Source organism: Brachyistius frenatus, unplaced genomic scaffold (genome assembly GCF_029030835.1).
Source record: "Brachyistius frenatus isolate BFR_SWC_R1_liver_20210118 unplaced genomic scaffold, ASM2903083v1 Contig_7, whole genome shotgun sequence".
Classification (NCBI taxonomy): Eukaryota; Metazoa; Chordata; class Actinopteri; family Embiotocidae; genus Brachyistius; species Brachyistius frenatus.
In genome coordinates, this window is record NW_027210606.1 from 6,140,020 (window position 1) to 6,162,764 (window position 22,745).

At 43.0% G+C, this 22,745-nt stretch overlaps 1 protein-coding gene across 8 annotated transcripts; it reads right to left on the minus strand.

Moving 5' to 3' along the window:
• Window positions 1–204: 204 nt before the first annotated feature.
• On the minus strand, window positions 205–22,631 carry pcm1 (pericentriolar material 1). Of its 8 annotated transcripts, none has more exons than XM_069689200.1 (40): window positions 22,502–22,631; window positions 21,070–21,181; window positions 20,563–20,811; window positions 19,210–19,539; window positions 18,025–18,195; window positions 17,343–17,462; window positions 16,887–17,073; window positions 16,522–16,631; window positions 15,986–16,259; window positions 15,747–15,897; window positions 15,127–15,342; window positions 14,723–14,889; window positions 13,921–14,150; window positions 13,668–13,810; window positions 13,452–13,581; window positions 12,677–12,847; window positions 12,381–12,562; window positions 11,927–12,157; window positions 11,578–11,836; window positions 11,273–11,418; window positions 10,932–11,188; window positions 10,200–10,380; window positions 9,802–10,109; window positions 9,417–9,578; window positions 9,109–9,165; window positions 8,718–8,890; window positions 7,589–7,720; window positions 6,691–6,820; window positions 6,048–6,209; window positions 5,847–5,941; window positions 5,447–5,581; window positions 5,128–5,334; window positions 4,981–5,034; window positions 4,739–4,880; window positions 3,061–3,209; window positions 2,887–2,947; window positions 2,520–2,803; window positions 2,291–2,383; window positions 2,059–2,182; window positions 205–987 (listed from the first exon to the last, which is right to left on the minus strand). In XM_069689200.1, the coding sequence occupies exons 2-40, from the start codon at window positions 21,163–21,165 to the stop codon at window positions 962–964; spliced, it is 6,495 nt and encodes a 2,164-aa protein (XP_069545301.1). In that variant the 5' UTR covers window positions 21,166–21,181; window positions 22,502–22,631; the 3' UTR covers window positions 205–961. The 8 variants fall into 8 exon arrangements, with proteins under 8 accessions (XP_069545301.1, XP_069545303.1, XP_069545304.1 ...); XM_069689202.1 differs by having other exon boundaries at window positions 19,210–19,536; window positions 21,070–21,184; XM_069689203.1 differs by having other exon boundaries at window positions 2,520–2,800; window positions 21,070–21,184.
• Between the last annotated feature and the right edge of the window lie 114 nt (window positions 22,632–22,745).

A 22,745-nucleotide genomic window follows, 5' to 3' on the forward strand; every position in this document is an offset into this window, starting at 1 on the left:
TCCTATGTGGAAAAGAAAATAAGAAAATCCTCACATTTAGGAAGTTTGAGCTAGAGTCATATTTAAAGAAAAAAATAATATTGACCTTTGTTTTTTATTTACTATTTTCTGTTAATTGGCTATGCATTAGTGGAAACAACAGATTTTCAGGTTACACTGCAACATGAGAAAGGCCCGCACAGTAAAACCACATGACAACGCCACCATTTTTGAAAGCAGAAAGTTTTATTAATTAAAACTTATTCCTGTAGCCAACATTTTAACAGCATGGAAATCATGGGAGACTAACCATTAACAGAACAAAACAGTATCTAAAGAGGTGTGTAAGAAGGTAAAAAGCTAGGTCTGAGCTGGGAGCTCCGATTTAAAAGGAAAAAGGAGAAACAATTAGCTGAAGTCAGCCGGGCTACAGCTGAACTCTCATCCTACTGTAATCTCTTTATAATTAGGAATCAAGTGCAGAAAAGATGAGCTGTACAACAGTAAGGCCAGGCCAACACAAAACAAACAACAACAACAACAACAAAAAAATGACAACTCATGTCAAACTGATCCCAGAACCAAGAAGAAGACTAAGGCTGAACAGGAGTTTCAGAGCTGGAAAGAATAAAACAGAAGCTTAACTGTTGGTGATCAGCAGCAGAGCGATAACTTCAGACCAGATTATCCAGAAATCACATGAAACATTCAGGGAGAAAATCAACTCGAACTGTGGACTTTGTGGACAGGTATTCATTTGAACTGTTCTGACTGTGTGTGTGTGTGTGTGTGTGTGCGTGGTGTGTGCATGCATGCATGGTGTGTGTGTGTGTGTGTGTGCGCGCACGCATGAGTCACAGCTAACTTGTGACTCGGATAATGAAACTTTGCTCCTTTGAAACTAACAGATAAACGATGAGACGGAGGATGGAAGTAGTGTTCTGATAAAAACAGCACATTTCAGAGACATCTATATAATTCTTTACGCATTCTGGTCAGCGACAGTTTCTGAAAAAGAAAAACAACACACAGTTTAGTCGAAGCCGGAGTACTTGTTCATGAGCAGGCAACATCGAAGCTGACATAATAGGACTGTCTTCGACGAGCCGACAGCAGGAGACGGCACGCGGCCGCCACAACTGCTGTAATCACATTATGTATATTTTCCAGGAAACAAGGCCCTCCTTGTTTTTCAATTGTAAACCGTGTATTGAATGTTAAACAACTTCAGAATGAAAACAATGGATGAGGGTCATTTTTTTTTTTTTGCTCACCATCTTTTAGTTTTCATCCGGTGCTGCCGAGTTTCACTCTTTGTTTTTTTGGGTTTTTTTTTTTATACTCTACTTGCAAAACCAAATGTAACTTCTGCAGAGCGGGAACATTTTGGCTGTTAGCTGAATGATTTCCGACGGCTCAATATGTAAAGTCTGCGCGCTCCCCTGGTGCTACAACAACCGGGATAGATGTTCTCTGTTCTTCAAATTTGCCCTCGAGTACAAATGCATTTGTGCACCAAGCCCACCATCGGGGTTTACGGCGGCGCTGGGAACATGACTACCCCTCTCCCCTCTCCGATGTCCTCTGATACCACATAAGGCGCTCGCCCAACAAGTGACAACTCGGGTCGAAATCTACAAAACAAAATTTTTATTTTTTTAAAGAATGTTTGATTTGAATTTTTATGATTATATCCAGCCCAGATTTGTACTTGAAGAGCCAATAAACTAGTTTGTAATGTGTTTAAAACTGTCATTTAAAAAAAAAAAAATATATATACGTAAATTTGGCTCCGAAATAAAGATGTAATTATGTAACATTAAAATCAGGATAACTGGAATAATTAGCAAGAACAGAGTAATGGTGCTCATACTGCTCATTGTGCTGCTGAACCACCCCGAATCACAGCGGGGGAGAGGGGGGGGATTCCTTCACCACGACAGTCCTAGAAGAAGCAGCTGCTCAGGCCCGCACGGACGTTGACACGGCAACGAGAGACGGTGGCTCGGCTCCCGTACGGTGTTTTGGCATCCGCCCAAACGTAACCTAATCTCAACTAACGGGGATCGTGATCCGTACCTGGTTCCTTGAGCGCCTGTGCGTTCCCCACCAGCCCGGTCAGCGATTCGGTGTTCCCGTTGAGGATTTCCACAGACAGGTTGTTGTTCTGCTGCTCCTCCACAATCCTCTTCTGAAGCTCCTCCTGACGTCACAGCACACGCACAGCGTGTCATTACATACAGACCTTCTCCGCGGCGATTTGACACCTCGTCTTCGCCTCGGGCTGCTTCAAAGGGGCTTGGGAACACACCTCGCACATGACGGTGAGCTGCAGCGGGAAGTCGTCCACCTTGAAAAAGTCGTCCTCGTCCGACTTTTGGCTCGTGCTCCCCGATCCCATCTCCTGTACGATAATATCATATTCATAAAAAAAAATTAAAAAAAAATCGGTGCAGAAGAGTAACGATAAATGCTTTGACGCGAATTCCACATAAGAAGACGCAACTTTACTGGAAATGTTCAGCTGAACTCGGACTTACATCCACACTGATCATGACAGGTGAGTCTGTGTCTGGGCTGCTGGTAGCTGTTGACTCCTTGTGGACCTCCTGACGGTGCAACACTGCACAACTTTCTTCCGAGGCAGCAGCTGCCCCAACTTTACCCTCCTCCTCCTCCTCCTCCTCCTCTTCCTCCTTTTTCTCCTTTTCCTCCTTTTCCTCCTTTTCCTCCTTTTCCTCTTCCTCCTTTTCCTCTTCCTCGGGGATCCGCGGCTCCATCTGGGTCTGATCCTCGACTGTGGACTCTATTGACTTGCTGACTTCTGGAAGACAAACGGGGTCTAAAATTACGAAATTTTTGCTTTTTGGAAGGAAATTCCGAGTTACTATATCAAGAAGGCCTCACCAGCATCGTTTTCTGAAGTCGTCTGTTCAGGTTTTACCTCCTGGGTTTCACCGGCTGTTCCCTGGGAGCAGAACACGATGACACGGGTCAGAACAGAGAAGAAGGTATTCAATAATGTGAACTACGACCACAACGCAGAACAACATTTCTCTGTGGCGGACGGTGTGCTCTGACCTCCTGCTCCGCCTGTCCATCAGCAGAAGCCTGCAAGGATGTTTGGACCTCTACAGGTCCAGCTTCAAACTCCTCTATTTCCTCCTCCTCGTTCTCGTCCTCTCCGCTGCCGTAGTTCAGCAGGGCCTGAGTCTCTGCTTTGGAAAGTCCTAAAAAGCAACCAAAAACATAAGACGTGCAGTCGGAAACCGTGTCCCACATTTCCACGCGTAACCTGGAAATCATCAAAAGGTTTAAGGATTTAGAATCGCTTGAAAACAAAACACATTCCGAAAAGTAAAATAAGGAAGAAATACGAAAGATATCGGAACTATTTAAAGGTTCGCGAACCAATTGAAGGAGACGAGTGGCGGTGTTCATGTTAACTGTCAAGAGTTTCACGGTCCTATTTACTAATGGATCCGAGTCAAGAGATTTGTGTCAGTAGACAAACACGAAAGGGAAAGATGCCGCGGTGGATCAAACCTGCGTGACACACGGTGACAACAATCAAGCACTCCCGTCTTCAGCTGCATGCTGCACCTTCTGGTTTGTATCTTGGAGAGTCATTCTGCAGCGGGATAATGAACCCAAAAAAAACACCTCAAAGCTTTGAAGAACTACATGAAGACCAAGGAGTGCTGACTGGCAGGAACTTTCCTCCACAGTCAGCTGACCTCAAACCCCTCTGAACATTTATGGGGCACTTGAAGAGAGACAAGACGAACATTCCCGACATCACGAGATGTTCTCTGGGTCGTTGTCAGATTATTCTGGAGGTGGAAGAAAATAGGAACACACGCGCCAGTGTTGAAGTAGTGCTACTTCAGTGCTGAAGTAGGGAAGATAGTTGCAACACCACAATGCAAACAGACTTTTCAACCTGACAGTCTTCTTAAGAGTAATTCTCCTGAACGAACCGATTTAAATTGTTACTGCGTCGCGGCCGTCTTTCCTTTACGCCAGATCACGCAGCGAGAAGATGGGTTATCAAGTTTGAACAAACTCGTGCAAGTCCATGAATCCCAGGTGGTGCAGTTATTAAACCAAAAAAAAATAGTTGCCCCCCCCCTCCTCCCCAGAGATTTAACTGTTTACTCAAATTGTTCAGCTGATGTCATCATTTGTAAGAAAACGATTTAGGAAATTCAAAACAAACAGGTACTAAAAATAAAATGTGCAAAAAAACCACTGTTATTGTGAGCACAGCGCTGAAAGCACTGAAAAGGTCAACGGAAGTCCCTGATCAGGCAGGAAACCAACCATTTCAGTCAAAGTACAGGACTGTGCTGCATTTTGGATGTTTTAGTTCTTATCAATCGCATAAAAACTATCAAGGAGTCTGATTGATCCAAAAATCTGCAGAATGAGAGAACGAGCCCGAACGTACAGCAAGACTCAAAAAGAAAGAACTTCAGCAAGAAAGAACGAGGAGTCCTGGCTGTCTGCATAGATAGAGTCAGTCTGGGGTGACATAAAGGAGACAGAAGACACAGAGACGAAAATCCACAGAGGAACTGAGGTAAGTTCACAAGGAAGCTGGAACAACCGACAGTACCTTCGAAGTACTTTGAAAAATGTGTATACGTGCGTGTGAGAATTGTTGCCATGTGGCCACAATAGATATTGATTTGATTTTTTTTTTTTTTAATGTTTACAGCACTTGAAGTTAAAGATTTTTTTTTTTCTTTTCACTTACTGATTGACAGCGGCACTCCCGGCCCATCCTCATCATCCTCCTCAACCTCTGAAGCTTCACTGCTCCGGTTGTTCTTCATCTCTGTCTGCAAGAAAAGCTCCGGTACAGCAGAAGCACCTTCCTGCTCAGGCTCATCTTGGTCCTGGGGAAAAAAAAAAAAAAAAAAAAAAAAAAGGAAAGACATTATTATAACACATATTCCTGGTGTATTAAGTGGTATTATTGGTATTAAAATAACTCACGTTGTCGTCATCCGTGTTAGAGTCCGATTTTCCACCCCCGTCTAATGTATTTTCCTAATTGGAGAAATAAATTGACACAAAAGGTCAAATTAGTTTTAAACTCGTGAAGATAAAGAGAAGAAAGAAGCAGCAAAAGGAATAACTGACCTTCAGACTGTGTTTGGCTTGGCTGGGTTTCTCCGTCGTCTTGTTGTTTTTGTGTTTGGCTGCCAAAGCGATGCTGCTGCTGCTGCTGTCCAAATCCTGCATGAGCCTGAAGAAGGCCAGCTCATTGAAGAGGATCTCTGAAATCTCCACCAGGAGATCCTCCCCGCAGTCCTTCAGAGTGCGGCCCACAAATTTACTAAGAGAGTCCTGGACCAAAAACAAGAAGTGAAACGTTAGAAAGCACTTTTTTTTTTTTTTTTAATTTGATCTGCTTGCAGTTCTTTTGGCTGCTTTTCAGGAACCCCTTCCCGAGCCCTACCTGCAGTATACCCCTCAGCTGTCTGTGGAAAAAGCGCACAAACTCTTTGCTCTCGTCATTTTGCTGGGTGAGCGTGAGGACCATGCGCCGCACAGATGTCAGCAGCTGGAGGGAACACACCTCGTCCATGTTCTCCTAATACAAGAAAAGAGTAAATATGAGGAGTGATCTTTCATAGATAAATAGCCACGGTGGAGAACAGATGAACTCTACAGCAAGACAAATTAAAAATGATCTAAATTCAATCATTTTTACACTTAATGTCAAATCAGCATTTGCTTTTTTTTTTTTTTTTTTTTTTAAAGTTCAGTTTATGCACATAAAATTAAAATTGTGTCAAACTCGAACACGTCCTCTACTGTCACAAAGCCACCTACAACCTCAGTGTTGGTTCTCCTACCTTCAGGAAGGGGATGACTTCCGTCATGATGGCTTTAATCTGACGATCCAACTGCTGGGTGTCAATCTGAGGGCAGTGCACGTCGCCAACTGCGCCTGCTCACACACAAACGACGCCGTCAGTCTATAGCAGTCAGATGAAAGGCCAAAGCTACAGGTCTTTGCACATGTTGTACACAGGCAGGGTCATGACAGCGGATACCTTCCAGTGGCTCAGCAGCATTAGCAGAAGGACGTTCAGCATTTGAGACCTCAGAAGCACCTGCGGTGCTGGGGTTGCAGGGGTTAAACTCAGTTTTAAGCTTCATGCGCTCATACTCCCTAATCCTGGCCAGAGCTTTGTCTAAATGAATCACCGTGTTGCCTGTCAGAGCAGCACAGGAGGGAGAGCAGGGAGAGACACAAATGGGAAACGAAAAGTTCAAAAATCAATGAAGTAAAAGAGAAAAGAGAAGAGTGTAATGGATATTAATGCATCTGCATCCAGTTTATACTTCAGGATCAAACAAGTCTCATTTTTAATCTATAATACTTAAGTTCCCAAAATATGAGAGGGAAACGTCTCCCATTGCAAAAAGTCCTCTTCTGAAAGGTATTATTCTTTACTTTGGCCGTGTAGTATTTGATCCTGAGGTGTAAACTGGTTGGTTTACAAAAAAAAAAAAAAAAAAAAAAGAAAAAAGCCCTTAGAAGCGCTGATGAAAAAAAAGTGGGAGGAGCTACCAAATTTGCTGTAGTTTAGGGCAGTAAGCAAAGCATTCCAGTTGTATGTTGCCATGTGGAAGAAGGTTTTATCATATCTGTGCAGATTTTGTTTACCAGACATAATGCATGCATAACTATACCAAGGTCATCATTAGCAAAAGGTTCCAGGTTGGAGGAGGTTGACATGGTGCTGTCATTATCCACGGACTCTGCATCATCCCTCTTCTTCATCATGTCTTGTGAAAGCCTCAAGTTCTTCTCCACCACCTCCTGAAAAAGATGAGCGGTCCGTTTTGAGGCGCGCACACACACACACACACACACACACACACACTACGTCTTACATACACCCCTGATTGTCCTGACTGTCAGAGAATATACTATTCAATGCAGATCCCATTTTAAAAAAAGCCGTAACCAACCCAAAAGAAAATCGAGAGGGCCAAGAGAAATTTACAGCATATACTATAAACTGCAATGGAGGCTTCCAGTGCCATTCTCCTAAAATGGAAAATTAGACATTTCACCCTTCATTCTTGAACAAAGGCATTACTTAGACAGACAAAAGGCCCGGCTTCCAATTAGCACAACTCTAGGGACCTTCGGGCAGAACAAAGAACACATGTCTGATCTGGAAAAAGAGACGTGGAGCGATGAGGGTCAATTTTTTTATAGACAGGCTTCTGAAGCCTCGCTGTCAAGTCAGATTCAAAGACAATGAAGATGGGGGAGGTGAAATTAAAAATCTGAAAATAAAGAGAGACACGGAGAGATGAAAAGAGACACGACGGGGAGGGATGAAAGGAGACAAGGCTGAGAGAGAAACTCATGAAAGATGCATTGAAATGTAGAAAAGGAAGCACAGGGAGAAGGATGACAATGAGGACTGAGAGAAAGACTTCAGAGCAGGCAAAAGCTTTAACATGCAAACCAAAGTGACACAAAAAAAAAAAAAAAAAAAACAAGAAAAGAAAAGAAAAAGACGAGTACAAGGAAGTGGGAGAATGCCACGCTGGGAAGCAATAACATGTCTCTTACTGCGTCGCTGGTAGTCAGACTCTCGCTGGGAGTGAGCTCAGACTGAGAGCCTGCAGCCCACACCACAGGACCAAGAGGGGGCAACTGGTCCTCCGCTGCACTCTTCTCTGCCAAGTGCCTGGTTACTATGTCCTGTGGGAAACCCAGAGAGAAGGTACTGTAGCTGTGGGCTGGAGTGCTCAGTGGAGTATTCGGTTTGTACCTCAGGCCGTTCTCACACGACTGGAGTTGTGACTCAGACATCAGCGTCAGATTACGTCATCAAAATTTAAAAAAAAAAAAAAACATTTTAGATTGTTCACAAACACACATGGAGAGTTTTCCCTCCAATTATAATACGTACAAGCACATAATCCATGGTGATTGTGTACAAGATGATTACATCACGGCATTGAATGCCATAAAATGACACTGTATTTGTAAATGAATATTGCAATGATAATTGTCCTAAATTCCATGAAAATGCTGAGTTTTTAGTCAAATAACTGCCCATAACCCACCACCGCTACCACAAATCACCCTAAGCTTTCCCGAAACGAAGGGTAAATCCTGACATGTATTGGGCTCTACTCAAATGTAAATAAGATGTATTTTTTGCGAATGTTTCTGTATTGCCATCACTAAAATACATGTTATTGGACTATTACATTTTAACAAGAAAACAAAATAGATAAGCACAATATCGCTGAAACATACAAACACCAACACAAAATGATGGAACAAAATAGAAAAAGGAGCATAATTTGTGCCCTTATAGCCGATAGTCTCGCCTGCCACATGACCACCTTTTTAAAAGTGCCCTTTACCAGTCTCTCATTGTCTCCTGCATGTCTGGTCTGCCCAGGAAGCAGAGACATTTGCAGACCCTCCCAAATACAACTTATTAAATATGAAGGTTTAAAATGAACACGAAAGCGCCAGTTTATGTGTGGAAGAGGTCAAAATCTCATTTGTAAAATATCCAGATATTCTGTGCCGTATTCCAAGCCGTCTTCAGGGGCAGATGAAGGAGTAAATCAACAGATCAACTGAATATCTTGTGATCTGAGCGTTGCCTAAAGGATGTTCATATTAGATCAGCAGTTTAACATTTGCACAGACCATCAGTAAACAGTGTGTCTGCACTTACCTGTAGGGAATACAGTGCCCTCTGGCGCAAGTAGTCCGTGTTGAGCAGCTGCAGTTCATGGAAGAGCTCAATGAGAAAGTGGGGTCGGGACTCATTCTGGGATATCAGAGTAGCCACTTCGGAGTAAATGGTCTCCCTCAGCGCTTCGAACAGCGAGAAGTCGCTGCTTGCATCTGCAATTTCAAGATTTTACATCATGAGGTTTGGACTGAAACTAAAAGCAACTGTTTTCAGAGCCAAACACTCAGCCTGCACACATATTTGGAATTTTTAGTTAAGGTTAAGTAAAAAGGGAAAAAAAAAAAAAAAAAAAAAAAAGCCCACGCACGTGAGGTGGTTAAGTGACATATGAACCAAATGATGCAGCTGAAGATTTGCATGGTGACTTTACCTGGTGCTTCTGTGCATGCAATTCTGTTAGAGAGGAAGGGTGTTCTCCAAGCATAGGCTGCGAGTAAAATAAATTGTAAGTGACAAAAAGTAAATTAACCCAAAATTAAAATGAATGCTGTGGTAATGACAAATGTGCAAAGAAAAGTAAATTATCAAAAGGACAAGACGTTATGAATACTGTACATTCAAAAAAAATTCAACAGTTAAAAAAATATGGATAATAAATGTATACAATGAAAAAACTAGATTAAAGTGGGGGGGGGAAGGTGGGTGCATAAAAACTGCTGCAGGTGGTTTGAGCCGTACCAGAAGAGAGGTCATTCCGTTTGTTCCCGAGTTTGGTCTTGCTGTCTAGTTTTTCTTGAGTAAGCTTGTCCAACAGACTCTGATTCTGATCCCTCTGATGAGACGGGACTGCCCTCTCCTGGACAAAGTCTGCAGTGCTGCTAACACTGTCACTGTCATTGCCTGAGGAAGACACCGACAATGAAAAGGTAAACACGATTAATACTTCGTTTCTCTCATTAATTTGTAGCTAGTTTAGTTGGGAAAAAGAAAAGGGCACAAAAAGAAAAGAAGAAAACCTTTAAAGGCCAATGTAGCCAAATGAAACTGCCACAGAATAAATGCTACCTTTGAGGGCAGTTTGTTATGTTGCATTTTCAGCTCAGTATTGAATCGACTTAAATACCTTCACTGTTCTTGCTGTGCCCTTTGCTCCTCCTGCGTCGGCTCTTGGGAGTCTTGCTCCGGGAGGCCAGGTTGGCTTGTGCAGAGGCCTTGCGCCCTGCCTTAAAAGTCTTTGTGATGGTGGTGGGATCGACAGGGTCAGGCACGCTGCTGAAGCTTTCCTGTGACGCCTTGTCAAAGTCTTGAGGTCGCAAGTGTCGGTTGGCAAAAGTGGGGGAGGAAGACGGAGACACTTGGGACTCTGATTTAGACGGGTGATGCCGGGCGGTATTGTTTGTGTAGGAGGTATTAAGCCAGGCAGCCGAAGGCCTAGAAGAGTCGTGTGAAAAATACAGATATGAATTACAATGTTCAACATATGGATATAAATGTATTTGAATGCAAAAGTACCAGACATACCCTCTTTCTCTAGCAGTGTTAAGAGGAGAGCGCTGCAGTGGAGGAGGGAAACTCATGTACTCTGTTTTAATTGAAGTGTGGGGGTCTAACGGCGGCTTCTGATGTTCAGGGGAAGTCTGACCTACAGCCCCTTGAGGAAACTCCCCCATGGCACCAGGGAACAGTGGATACAAGTTAAAGCCTTCACGGGGAAGAGAAAAAGACTTTAATTAGCATCAGTTAGTGTGTTAATGGTCCAAAAAAGCAATTAGGAAGTAACAGTTAGACTTTTGACATTTCACTTCTGCACAACTGAGTCCCCTTAGAATGCATTATTCACTTCAAACTAAAACAGAACTGAGTGAAATAAGACTATTAGTACCTATAATAGTAACACAATATCAGTGTACAAGAACTACATGAAGAAAAGAAGATTTTCCATCCGTTTATTTTTACCTATTTCATGAAACTTCCTGTATTGTTTTCATAAATTCAAAGACTTATTTGAGAATTTCATCTTACAATAACAAAAAGGGTTTTTGTTGCATTGTATCTTATATTGTTTTTGGTTTGGTTTGGTTTTAGGTTGCGTCATAACGAAGATTAATCTTTAGCAGATCTATAAATAAAAGTCAATGTAAAAAAAACTGTCTTTAGAGCTTCAGAAATGTTTTCCCTGTCTATTGTACAGCAATCTAAAGATGATATGTTAGAGAATTAAAAAAAAAAGGCAGATAAAAATGTATATCATACTGGGAGGGAACGGGGATAAGGCAGACGTTGCCATGTTGCGGGCTGCAGGTTGCAGCAGGGTAGAGGAGAAGGGGAGGAAGACACCAGAAGAGATGGAGGGTCCGGAGCTGGATTCCTGCGATGAACGCTGCTTCTGTGTCTGCCAACCTGCTGCTGAAGAGGAGGGTGGTGGCGGCTGATGCTGCTGCTGTTGCTGCTGCTGTTGTTGCTGCTGCTGCTGCTGCTGACGAAGGAGATCATTCAGGACCTGCTTTAGTCTGAAAGACAAGAGACAAGACAATCTCTAGACAGATTTCTCACTTGATAGAAATAAAGTGGAGCGTTCATGCGTTTGCCTTTACCTCTGTACGTTGTTTTGCTGCCAAGCCAGCTGGGTGTAGCACTGGTTTAGCTGGTGCATGACCAGGTGGACCTGTGGTGATGACAGGTTGTTGGGTAACACGCTGTACTGGCCTGTCAGCAGAGTTTGCAACATGTATGACAGAGCCTGTGAAAGTAGGTACGAGACAAAAAGATGACCTTTTCTTGAATTGATGACCCAAGTTGCCTTATTACCATAAAGTAAAAATGGACCAAACCAAAGATTGGAAAGAACGCTGCTATGGATGTCATTCAGTGTCTGCATGTATTTGTTGAATGCACTAACCTGCTGATCCTGCAGCAGTGTTTGGCACATGCTGGTACTGAAGTCCAACTGTGTCTGCAGCTGGCTGACCTGTTCCTGCCAGTGGCATGAGCCCTCAGCAAAGGAGAGCTCAGAGGCCCAGCGCAGATTCTCCTGTCGCCGTGTGCCTCCAAGCTGGCTTGCAGACTGGTTCGAACTTCTGGACTGCTGCTTGGCCTTAGTCTTGTTATGAAGATGCCCACTACCCTCACCTGAAAAGGCTGCTGGAGGCTTAAGGTTGCTGGAAAACAAGCACATGAATATAAAAGACAGATTATAGATATCAGTGCTGGATAGTTACACAAATCCTTCCTCGGCCACTCGGTCTCACCTTCCTTGATTCTTCCTGTTACTGAAAGAGCACTGGTTCCTGCTTGATGAGTAGACGGGGATGTCATCATCAGAGCTGCTCTCCGTACATTCTTCCTGCTCCTCTTCCTCCTCTGCACCCATTTCTGGGCGATATTCTTCGTCATCCTCATCATCTTCATCATCCTCATCATCATCATCATCATCATTCTCATCAAGGCGGCAGGGAGTGGAACCCCAGGTGGCCATTGTTCTAAAAGAAAATTTGGAAAAATTAGCCAAAATTTTGGTGCCTGTGGAACAATAATGATTCACTAATCAAAGAAATACTACGAAATCTGCCATTAAACAAGTAAAAGAGCTGACAATGTACAATGTGGCTTCTGTTCATCTGCAAGAATCTGCTATCTCACTCATGAACTTGCAAAATAACTCCAATTGATGAGAGAGGCCCCTAAAGCAAATATATCCCTTACCGTTCATCCCTACTGACAGGCTGTGAGGGAGTAGCGATGCCATCTTGGTCTTCAATCCGACAGGAAGAGTCATCAAAACCACTTCGCCTCTGGTGTTCAGCCATCAAGGACTCTAAATGCTTTCTGCGCTGTCGCAGTTCCTCTCGCAAAATCTGGTGGCGACGCATTTCTGACCAAAGCTGCTGACAACACAAGAAAAGAGACAATCATTCAACAGATTTATCCTTTACACATAGTGTGGAGTTTGTTTGGACACGTAAATAGAAGCAGCAAGATAGCTCGGTGGAGTCTGTCACCTCATTGTCAGTGACTGAAGAAGTAGCTGCTTCAGGAGCAGTGACTTTGAGCACAGCAGAGTTGGTTTTGGGTCCAGAGGATGAAGAAGTCTGGACAGCAGCAGGAGTGGAAGCAGCAACTGGAACCTTCCTCAGCAAACCCTGCTGACTCACTGCGCTGGACACCGAAGACTGAGGAGGACACCAGAGGAAAATCTTTTTAAAACAATCTTGGAACACTTTATAATGAAACCAGCAACATAGTAAACTAAAACTAAATGGAATGGGGTTCTTACTGAAGAAATACACAGGATTATGATATATTTGGCCATGTAATGAAGCAAAAACTGGACAGCCATGACCAAAGACCATCAATTTAATGTATTTATATAAATTGTCATTGTTTCCACACTTAATCCACACAAGACAACATTTGGGCACATTTTAGATGCTGCATATTATTTTGGAACCTATGAAGTAATCTGAGCAGATCTGTGTGAAGTTCCATATCAGCAGAACTGTCTGCAATTGTACTTGACACCTGTTCTAAAAACAACCAGTGTTTACATTTTTTTTATTGCAATATAAGTATGTTACTGCACATGTAAACAGTAACAAATTAATTACATCCATAAATCACTTTCAAGAGTTACCAGGCAGAAAAAAAAAAAAGATAATTATTTTACAAATCCCAGTATTTCCCTTATATTCATACATTTGGTGCAACTTCTAATTCAGAACCTGGTCTCTCTGTCCGGAGTTCTACATGTGGGTGCCTGCGTACGTGAGAATGTACCTGGAAGTCAGGGCAAACCCACTGCAGATCCTGGATCTTGCCTTGGATTTCAACGAGCCTCTGGCGCTCTTCATGGAGCTGCTTCAGCTCCTGCTTCTGCTGACGTAGCTTCTCCTCATACAGCTTCTCCCTTTCAGAATAGAATACACTTCAACAATTTTTGGAACAACTAAACAGAGAGTCAGATGGGCCTCTCAGATGCTTTATAGACTGTACCTGGCCTTGCTGGAGAGAGTGAGGTCTCTCGGACTTTGTTTAGATCCAGCCCCCGATGTTCCAGGCAGAGGAGCTCGGGTATTATTTGGCTGTTGGTGTACAGCTTCATCTTCATTAGCCGTTGTTCCATCTGTGTCGTCACTCTGGATATAGACAGATTGGGTCAGTAATTGGTCATTCTTGATGCAAACAGTCAGACAAAACTTGAACCTCACTGCTGGCATCTTAATCAGTATTCTGTCATCTACCCCACCTGAACCATGGCCACCAGCTCCTGCAGCTGTCGGAGTTTTTGCTTCGCAGTGTGGCGATGAACCTTCTGAACAAAACCCGTGTCGTTCCCAAGGCTGCTCCTCCGACTAGACTCCGATGCCTCGCTGTCTGGAGCCACAGCCTGTGCCCCTTCATCATTGTCAAGACCATCTTCGTCTTCGTCATCATCCTTCACCTGATTATAGGGGATGTCCCTATTGTACTGGCACTCTAAATGAGAACAAAGTTATTGGAGTATCACTAACAGTCTGTTTAATCATGCCATTTAAAAATGTGTTTCTTGTCCCTTTTAAACTTTGAATTAACATAACTTCACACAACACAACACCCTCCTTAATGAAATGACATTACCAAGCTAATGGAGCCGTTTCTTATTTTGAAAGTTATTTCACATGTCAAAGAGCGTGGAGGGGGCTGTTCATGTTGATGATAAATTAAGGTTTAATGTTGCCAATTTGAAAAGCATCTTTATAAACGATGGTCCTGATACAATGTACCACTCTACCGTACAAGACAACGTATCTGCTCCATTGTGATGTGGTGATCTTATGCCAACACAGGATGGATTGAAACAGTTTAAAGTACAGCACTGATGATACAGTGGAAGGATAACAGCTTCAGGCAAATGCGATGTCATTCACTTTTACAACATTAACTTTTATCAAGTGCTGAACATATTGAAATAACCTTCAGTTTACCAAGAAATTAATAGACCATAAATTGTCCACAAGAATGTTAATTTTGTGTAATGTCAACAGTGGTCAGTGTGTTCATGAGTGTACCTATGGCTGAGGGGATGTTGAGGCTGCGCAGGTTGGCTGCTGACCGGTTGTTGATCTCACACTGAGTGTTGAGTCTGCCGTCCCGGTTGTTAGTGGTGCTGCTTCGGACACTGCGTCCATTGGTCAGGCTGTTTAAGTCGGCCCAGTTGCCACTTCGCTGTGGGTTTCTGAGCAGATAAGGTGCGGTGAATGATATGGTGACCTGCCGGCAGTAAAATTACACAGACTATGGCCTGACGCTTATTAATATTATATTGTAACTTTAGGCCAATTACAAATTTCTCCACTGACCGGTGTTTTTTAATATAATTTAGCCAAACAAGGTGTTGAATCAGTTTGAAATGGTGAGCATCTCGGTAGAAATCCAATCAGAAAAATATGCATTTCTTTATTCACACACCCACCTTATGTTAATTACTGGCTGGCGGTTCTCCTGCTCAGAGTCAAACATGGCCTCAAAGATAGAACCGTCCTCTGTTTCATCCTCATCTTCATCGTCATCGTCATCATCCTCTTTCACATTCTCGTTGACTGCGTCCACCATCATATCAGAAGTCTGCTCGTAGTACTGAACCAACTCCCGCAGTTCATTCAGACGCTTGTGGACCTCCTTTAGCTTCCTGTAAGAATATGTGAATGAATACGAGATTTAATCATTTAAAAGGTTATGTGACCTGCCAGAAAAATGTCTTCACAATTCCCTCTTCTACAAAAGGTCCAAGTACAGAGTCACCAACAGAAAAACACTCCTGTAAAAGATGGAGGTTGCGTGTCTTGTTTAAAAACACTGTAGCAAAGACTGAAACTTGTCAACGGGAAACAATGTAATGGGTTTTGTCGCTGCAAGGTAATAGTACACCACCCGCACTCTATACAACACCCTGCTGTTGATATATGACCTGCCTATTTAGCTGCTTCAAGGTGTGTGTGTGTGTGTGTGTGTGTGTGTGTGTGTGTGTGTGTGTGTGTGTGTGTGTGTGTGTGTGTGTGTGTGTGTGTGTGTGTGTGTGCGCGTGTTTTGTACCTGAGCTTGTCTGCGGAGTTGGAGCTGTCCTGTTGCTGTGTGAGTGAAGGGTGAAAGGAAGTGGAAGCCAATGCCCCATTAGAGCAGAGAGCAGATGGACTATCTGAAGATCCGCCCAAACTCCGACTGCACTGTGCTGCCAGGCCACGACCTGAATGGACCCACGTGCATTTCATTAACAATTTATAAGGATGGTAGCCCCATTGTGATTGTGAAAAAGACTTTGAAAGTACTCTTACACGAGTTATTATTGAGTGTCTGGTCTCGGAGGGAATGCAGCTCTTGTAGGATCTTGTCCATGGTTTGCTTTTTGTCTTGGAGTTCTTGGAGCTTGGTGAGTTTGGCATTGGCAGCTGTTGCTCCCGTGTCTAGACCAGTGTGTGGGCCAGAGGCAGAGTGGAGGAGTGGCCTGTGTTGAGGTGGACCGACAGCCTGCGGAGCCCTGGACCAGCACACCTCTCTGGAAAGGGAGAGACTCTCTGCCTGACGACGGTTATCTGGCACTGCTTTAGTCTGCAGAAAAAAGTTTAAGCGAGTTGACATGGCTCGTCAAATGAGAAGCAAACTAAGGTTTACATTACACATTACAGTCTCATCAAACTGCACAAAATAAATATATTTTCTATTGACATTGACATTATATTGTAGTGCTGACGTTATCATTAAAGAAATATAAAAAAAAATAAGTTAGTAGACAAACAAAAAACATTTTGTAGATAATATAATGCTATGATTCATGGATAATATGGCAGCCCAGTTGCAGTTTCTACTGTACCTGAGAGTCGTGTAACTGGTTGTGGAACCGCTGGATCAAATCATTTAACTCGTCATTCAGTTCTGATGTGATGCTCAGGCCGGAAACACTGCCCGTGGTTTCTGTGACAACTAATGACAACAACAAATGTTTATTCATTTAATATAACTTGTTGTGAAAGAAATTGTTGAAACATTAACCAGAAAATAATGATACATAAACATAACCTCTGTAAATTAATCAGTTCTGAAAATCAAAAACATGACCAAGCAGATTCCAACTAAGTTGTCTATGATTCACCTCTGCAAGAAAAGTATGTAACTGTATCCTACTTTTTCTTCTTACACATTTGACAAGTCTGTCTCTGTGTTGGTGTGCAATCTCACCGGTGTCTTCAATTACAGCAAGTGCGTGTTCTGCACTGTGCTGCATGGCCATTAGTGCTTCCTGTCGGCCCTGCAGGGCCCTGAGCTGCTCCTGCTGTTCCAGCATCTTCTTCAGCAGCTCGTGCTGCTTACGCAGATTCTCCAGTTCTTCTTTCTGGTCAGCACGCAAAGCTTCTGGCCTCCCACCCTACAAAATTCACGCCCACGTATCATTGTAAATGCTAAATATAACAACAAACGCATCAGCAATACTGCACTGCTACTGAGCAGGAATGCTTTAAAAGGCTTGTCAGATGCTAAAAGGCTAATAAGACTCCAACAATGATAAAGGCAAATAGTTTGGTTCTTATTTCCCAATCTTAGAAAGACAGCACAGAGCCCGTGTTTCCTGGCAAAGGGTTATGTATTATTAACTTGAGTATTAACATGGGCAGAAACAAATACAAATATACATACAGTTGCATTTGAGGTATCTGATGACCGAAGCTCAATGTTAAGAGAGGTGATCTCTGCCAGTGAACCTGAGCCAACTGCAGAGTCCAGGGTCCCCACGTCATCATCCTCATTTTCCCGCGCCTGTGAACACAGCAGAGAGAGAACAGCCAGTGACTCAAACATAGTTGAATAGAAAAGTATACAAAATATTTATCGTCTATATGCTGTTTATCTACAGACATAAACTAGAATGTCTTTATGCATTAGCTGTTGAAATTTGTAGAAATGTGGAGATCAGAAAACCTTAAGTGATTTTAACAGAATACAAATGTATGTTTCTTGCAAATATTCACATATATTACAGATTAAATTCTTGAATCAAATCAAAGAAAAAAACTATCCCTTTAGCAAAGAAAGGTGGCATGCTATGTCTCAATTTTATTATAGCACGAAACATGACCCAACTGTTGAAGTGTTTCAGGCCACAGAGAAAGACAGCCATTAAAAATATATGTATGGCAAGCTACCAAGATAACTACACAAACAGGTTCCTTTTCTGCTATGAATTGGCCAAGAGACATTTTTTACACAAGACAAAACACATTTGCCTGGAATTATATCTGACACGTCTGATAACATGTGCAAAGCACAGAAGTAGATTCTCAAGAAGATATGAGAGAAACTAGAGAGACAGCATACTTACAAGCATTTTCTGCAGGAACCGTAAATAGGACTTCTCCTGCTCCTTGAGGTGGTCAATGAGATGAGAAAGACGCTCCACGTTGGCCGGCACATCGTTCTTTTCCACCAGATCGTCCCGCATGGAGCTGGCCTTACTGATGTACTCCCGGATCTGGACCAGTTTGCTCACCACCTGAGACCGCACAAAGAGAGGAAGGCGGTGGATGGGTGTGGGTTTCGGAAGGGTAATAAAGAGAAGGCAGACAAAGACGTAAAGGAAAGGTGAGTGAGCATCTGTAGCGATGGCTTAGACTGGGCTAAACAAGGGCAGAGAGGGGGTTGGGCACAAAGCTCGCTGGGCACCAAGGGTGGCATATTTATAAATTGCCCTAAATACAACCTAGTTTCAGCTGCACTAGCGCTCCCTCACTTTCATCCTAGTTCTGGTTTCTTGAAGTAGTCTGGAGTGCAGTGACACAGACAATCCCACATGTACATATGCACAGGGACTGGTCTAATTAAATGTGAAATGAGTGCCTTTCAAAACAGTGACAATACTAAAATAATACATTAAATAAAAAATCTAAAATATTGTACTGGATCTTATTCCAAAGTAACCATAATAGCACAATAACTCACGTGAGACCACTCTGTGTTTGCTGAGAGTGCTACACATTTTCAACCCCCCTGAACTAGTATATTTGTTATGCATTTGGTTTAGTTTCTCAGAAATTGGAGTGAATATTGATGCGGCACTAGAAGGTGAGGGGAGCTTCAGAGTAAAATAATAATAGTAATAATAATGATCATGCACTTTTTATCTCGCAAGTTTCAGCTTCGTAAGGTGTATAATGTCGGCTGATGTAAAAATACGACACAATTACCCTAACCATACCTTCTCTGACATTAAACTGTATGAATGCATTCAAGTTATACATGCAGTATAGTTACAGTCCAATAGAAAGCCCCTTGTACAACATCTTTCTAGACACCTGTCAGATTATTTTTGGTTTTGGTAAAATTTGCAACATATATTTGAGTTCCCCAGAGGATCAATTCTAATTAGTTTGCCAACGCCGATTTTCCTTATTGCACAATCTCACAATCTACGTGAAGGACCAACACCTCATTACTGCTCAAAACGACAAGACATCAAGTGGAAACTAAACAAGAGCTGACGACGACCTTCCAAACAAATAAACATTACCTGGCTACTGTCTACTCTCAGATCTCCTCTGCCATATTCTCTGTGCACTAGGGTCAACCTTTCTGCACCGCCACGACTGTGCCTTGGAGTTTCCTTGGTAGGAAGCACGGGGGTTAAGGTATCCATGAGTCCTGTGCTCTGCTTTTTAGTTTCCTTGGCGATAGCTGGGGTGGTTGGGGCGGAGGAGGAGGGAGGGAGCAGGTCCTTGCTTTTGTTAGTGTTGACATGCAGAGGTAGGAAGTTGTAGGGCTTCTTGTTCTCTCCAGCTAACTGGCGCTGGTTGTTGGCAGCCGTGACGCGGCCCTGGGAGTCACTGCCGATGCTCCTCTGCTAAAGAAAGACACAAGTCAAACAAATCACCACTTGAGGTTCTGAAAAGTATACTTTGCAAACTGTAAGTGATGTAAATGTTCAGGTTTTTATTCATGTCCATTTGTCTTTGGCAGACTTCTGTAGTTCTTTTTACGGATTGCATCGATTTTTAAGCCAAAATGCAAAAATGTTCATCGTTAATAAGCAACTTTTACAAATATTCTTATGTCCAAAACGCGCTATACACAGATAAATAAGCTGCTATCATTTCCTTTATTGGCTGCTCAAACACCACAGTAGTGTATTGGCATTTAATCCCTGAAAAAGAACTACAAAATTAGATTTCGTGTGGAAATTGTAGTTCGACAGATACAGGAGTTATAGGGCCGTTACTAGTATGAATATTTAACAGTTTGATAAATATAATATTGATATATTGTCAATATTAATTTCTTTACACAACCCATGATACAAACAAATTCTTTTTAACAATTGGGACCAAGAAATGCACTGAGTATGAATAATAAACTTGTTCCTTCTCTCCGGATGAAAAACTATAGAAGACTGACCCTGTTTTAAAACAAATCTTTGCTGCAATTTTAAGTCATTTAACAGCTGACATGTAGCCTCGTACTGATATATCTGCAATGAGATTTCAGCCAATCCTTGTGTTTGTAGCGGTAAAAGGCATTCTAACAGTAGGAGGACCTGTTCATCAAAACATTGTCCGACAGTGCAAGCAGTGGTATAAAAAAAAACCAACTCACAAATCCACATCCAACAAGACCAGACATTGGTCACAAAGCTTACGGTCAGATTTTTAAAGGTCTGTTTTATTACTGCTAAGCAGCTGGTTTTACGGAAATCAACAATAGCAAATGCCAGTTAACAAATACACTTTTAACCACAACACCTGACAAAGTTGGCATATCACTAATAGTATGTCATCCAAGCCACATTATGTCAAACATTCTGTCTTAATATTCCTGGGGCATCAATGAACTAAAAATAGATTTCTTATTGAGCATAGCAGCATTTTACCTCGTCCAGGTCTGTAAAATTGATCCGCTGACGGAGCTTGTCAAGCTCAGCCTGGTCTGGGACTGACATTTGGGTGGTGTATTTGATGTGGGGGAAGGAATGAGGAGTGCGTGCTCTCCTGCGACCAGCCCCAGGGGTGGATTCTGGCGAAATATCATTGGTCAGGCGGCTCTCCACCACCGCAGCTGACAGCTTTTTCTTGTTCTTCTCTGAAGAGCGGTTGGCTTTCTTCTGCTGTACACCCCAGTCCTGATCAAAAACATTTACAGAGTTAATTATTATGCATGTTTATCTTACGTGGAGCAACACACATCTTTCATTCTATACATTTAAGGCTTACCATGGCAAAAAAATAAACATTGATAGTAATGAGATGTGTACGTTACAGAAGGCATCCTGAGGAAATATGCTCTATATCAAATGGGAGGTGTTAGGGCATATAACATTGTGTGAAAACAAAACGACCACCAATATTGTAGTTTCTATCAGGGTTTGACCAGCCCTTACCATGTTGTTGAGTCGGTCTTCGAGACTGCCATTGCTTACAGTCCAGTTGTGCAGCTCTTCTGCACTGTCATCAAAAGGAGTGCCTCCGGTTGCCATGTCATCCAACTACAGCCTGCTGGAAATCACAACAAAATGCATACTGCTCACCACACACTGAGAAAAGATAAATAAAAGCAAAATAGACACGTCTGTATGAAAACATTACAACCAAACTGACACACAGTTGTTGAGGAAAATGCTTCCTTACAGCTTTTCAGCAATTCACAACAAACAAACAAAAAGCCACCACACTGAACCAGTTTACACGAAGTCAACTACATAAGAAAAGCTTCAGACAACGTTAATATCTGTCACAGTAACGTCTGTACATTACAGCAAGTTTGACATGCAACTGCTGTTGTGGAGCAGTGAGCTCTTAATAACAACATATTGTTAAAAACTGATATTACCACCAGCACCGATGTTAATAATGTTAATAATGTTAATAATGGGTCCGTCTTCGATGAGCTCTGCGCAGCTGTTACAGCTAACGTGAACCGCCGAAGCATCAAACGTGTCAGTTCTTACCAATAAGGGGGTTTAAAACTTCAAGTCGCGCCACCAATCAGCTTCAAAACACGAGATCGTGGAGACAACAACAACAACAACAACAACAACACTTGTCTACTTTTTTTTGTTTCGCGACCCGTCCGTTACCGTTAGCTGCCGTTGGGTTTTGTCTGTGGCCCGCTCGTGTTCGCGGGGAAAAGATTCCCTCAGCGCGAGCTCTCCGTGAGGTCACCGGCCCCCACCGGAACACGGTAACGGAGAAAGTGCAGCGGCGACCACCGCGGGTACTCGTAGTTAGCTCACAAAATAAATAAGAATAAGAATAATAATAATAAAACCCGTCAACGCCGGTGTGCACAGCTTTGTTTGTTGGAGGAACTTTACTAGAAGAAAACAACAAAACATGTGACCCAGTTCTGTTCCGCAATCGCCATGGCAACAACCCCACCAACGTGCACCGAGCTAGCCCATTATTTAACGTTAACTCTGGTCGACAACAAAAATAAATAAATAAATACATTAAAAAAAGACCAAACGTGACGCCGGCGAGTCGCTCAAGTTGTCGAGCTCGCCGGCGCAGCTGCCTGATGTCACCTAGCTGCTCACAACGCAGCTAACTTTAAACGTCTCCGTGAAAGTTGAACGCGAACAGGCGCTTCGGCGAAGCTGGCAAACACCGAGGTGAGTTAGCTCGCTCGGGTAAAGTTCGCACACCGGCAGGACCGACGCGCGTCGACATGAACCGAGCTGAACCACAGACGCAGCAGGTTCAACACGGGCTCTTTGGTCGGGGTTTTTTTTGTTGGTTTTTTTTTTTTTGCTTAAACTGCGCTTGCTAAGATAGCTAGCTTACGGTTTAAGACAAGGGGGACGTCGATGTTACCTGAAACGGGCGGAAGCGTCGTTTTCTAGCACCTCGTGTACTTCAGAAGGTTTTTCACAAATCCGCCCGGAGTCTGGTAAAAAGCCATTTGATTGAATAACAACGTCTCGCTGGTCCCCCCCCCAAAAAAACGCAGCAACTTATGGAAGTGGTCCAAGCCTGATATAACGACGCCCGTCCGGCAGGTGGCGGTGTACGTCAGCCACGCGTCACCCACCGGAAGTGTGTTTCAGGAAACGTCGTC

Bases quoted from the DNA above. Each gene is read 5' to 3' on its own strand.
- pcm1 (XM_069689200.1), bottom strand. From the start codon at position 21,165: ATGGCAACCGGAGGCACTCCTTTTGATGACAGTGCAGAAGAGCTGCAC. The intron at 9,579-9,801 runs GTATTTAAGTCG...TGTCTTCCTCAG, and splicing joins GCACAGCAAGAACAGTGAAG to GCAATGACAGTGACAGTGTT. The intron at 5,942-6,047 runs GTATCCGCTGTC...GTGTGTGAGCAG, and splicing joins TGCTGCTGAGCCACTGGAAG to GCGCAGTTGGCGACGTGCAC.